This window comes from Temnothorax curvispinosus, unplaced genomic scaffold (assembly GCF_003070985.1).
Source record: "Temnothorax curvispinosus isolate PA1 unplaced genomic scaffold, ASM307098v1 QBEX01001860.1, whole genome shotgun sequence".
NCBI classification, from domain to species: Eukaryota; Metazoa; Arthropoda; class Insecta; order Hymenoptera; family Formicidae; genus Temnothorax; species Temnothorax curvispinosus.
Genome location: NW_020211640.1, coordinates 1,955 through 2,944, shown reverse-complemented (window position 1 = coordinate 2,944; position 990 = coordinate 1,955). Strand labels below are relative to the sequence as shown.

The 990-nt window shown below is 30.5% G+C and overlaps 2 protein-coding genes across 2 annotated transcripts in view; both read right to left on the bottom strand.

Moving 5' to 3' along the window:
* Positions 1-7: 7 nt before the first annotated feature.
* Positions 8-789, bottom strand: LOC112468674. Its single transcript, XM_025037954.1, has 3 exons — positions 631-789; positions 222-554; positions 8-139 (listed from the first exon to the last, which is right to left on the bottom strand). Exons 1-3 carry the CDS (start codon positions 671-673, stop codon positions 21-23), a joined length of 495 nt encoding a protein of 164 aa, XP_024893722.1. The 5' UTR covers positions 674-789; the 3' UTR covers positions 8-20.
* LOC112468673 overlaps positions 785-990 on the bottom strand; it is a 1,545-nt gene continuing 1,339 nt past the window's right edge. Inside the window, exon 3 of the mRNA XM_025037953.1 lies at positions 785-957. Coding sequence (XP_024893721.1) covers positions 785-957 — 173 coding nt within the window. The remainder of the gene's footprint in view (positions 958-990) is intronic.

The following is a 990-nucleotide window of genomic DNA, read 5'->3' as shown; positions in this document are numbered from 1 at the left end:
GGAGAATTTATGCTACTTAATCATTGTCCTTGTATTCCGTTGAATGAGTCAAACAAATTATTGAAAAAATATAACATATCGAAGGTAGCAGCAGCTCCTTTTGGTAATTTTATGATACCTTTCCGTGTCTGGACAACTCCTAAAACATCAAATGCAAATTATTGGGCATAAATTTACAAACAAATTTTTTAATACTACATGTTAATTTCATACAGACTTACCGTTACTTAAATTCAGTACAACATTAATAAAATTGGAGAAAATTTTACTACAAACTTGAGAGGCATACTTCACCCTCATTTTCGGTATTAAATTTGGGTTAACATGTTTCTTCGTTATTTTAGATAATTGTCGTTGTTTTAAAAAACTGTTTTTGTCTATGTCGTAACATGTCACAATATGACTCCAAGATGCATATTGTTCATCTTCATTGCAGGCTTTGTTTACATTCATATGTAAATCTTTCGTTAACAAGTTGTTTCTTGTTGCTTTTAGCAAATGCACATAATCAAAAACGGGTATGACTTCTCGTTCTTTTATGATAAAAGTATTCTCTAAAAAAATTATTTGTTATATTTCTTTGTGTATATACATATATATATTTTATATACATTACATTTTATTTATTACCATTATGTATTATCAGAGATGACCTGAGAGTGGTTGTGAACATGATTTGGCTGCAGTCTTCTCTCTGGTATTACACATTACGTTATATATGTTTAAACTATATTATGATTCCCACTTACTTGTACATAAATTCTTTTTTGTGCGAACTATGTTACTATCCTGTATTATTATGTTGTATCAACGCATTTATTGCAGCAATGTTTGGGCCACTTTGATCGCATATTGTTGCGATAGGTATCAATCCAGAATTGATAATGTGTGACAGCCATTTTTTTATGCACCGTACTAATTGAAAGGTTTTCGTAGACCTCTCGCAAAATCCATACCCTAAAGGTATTTTATTCCCCGTTTTTAGACATC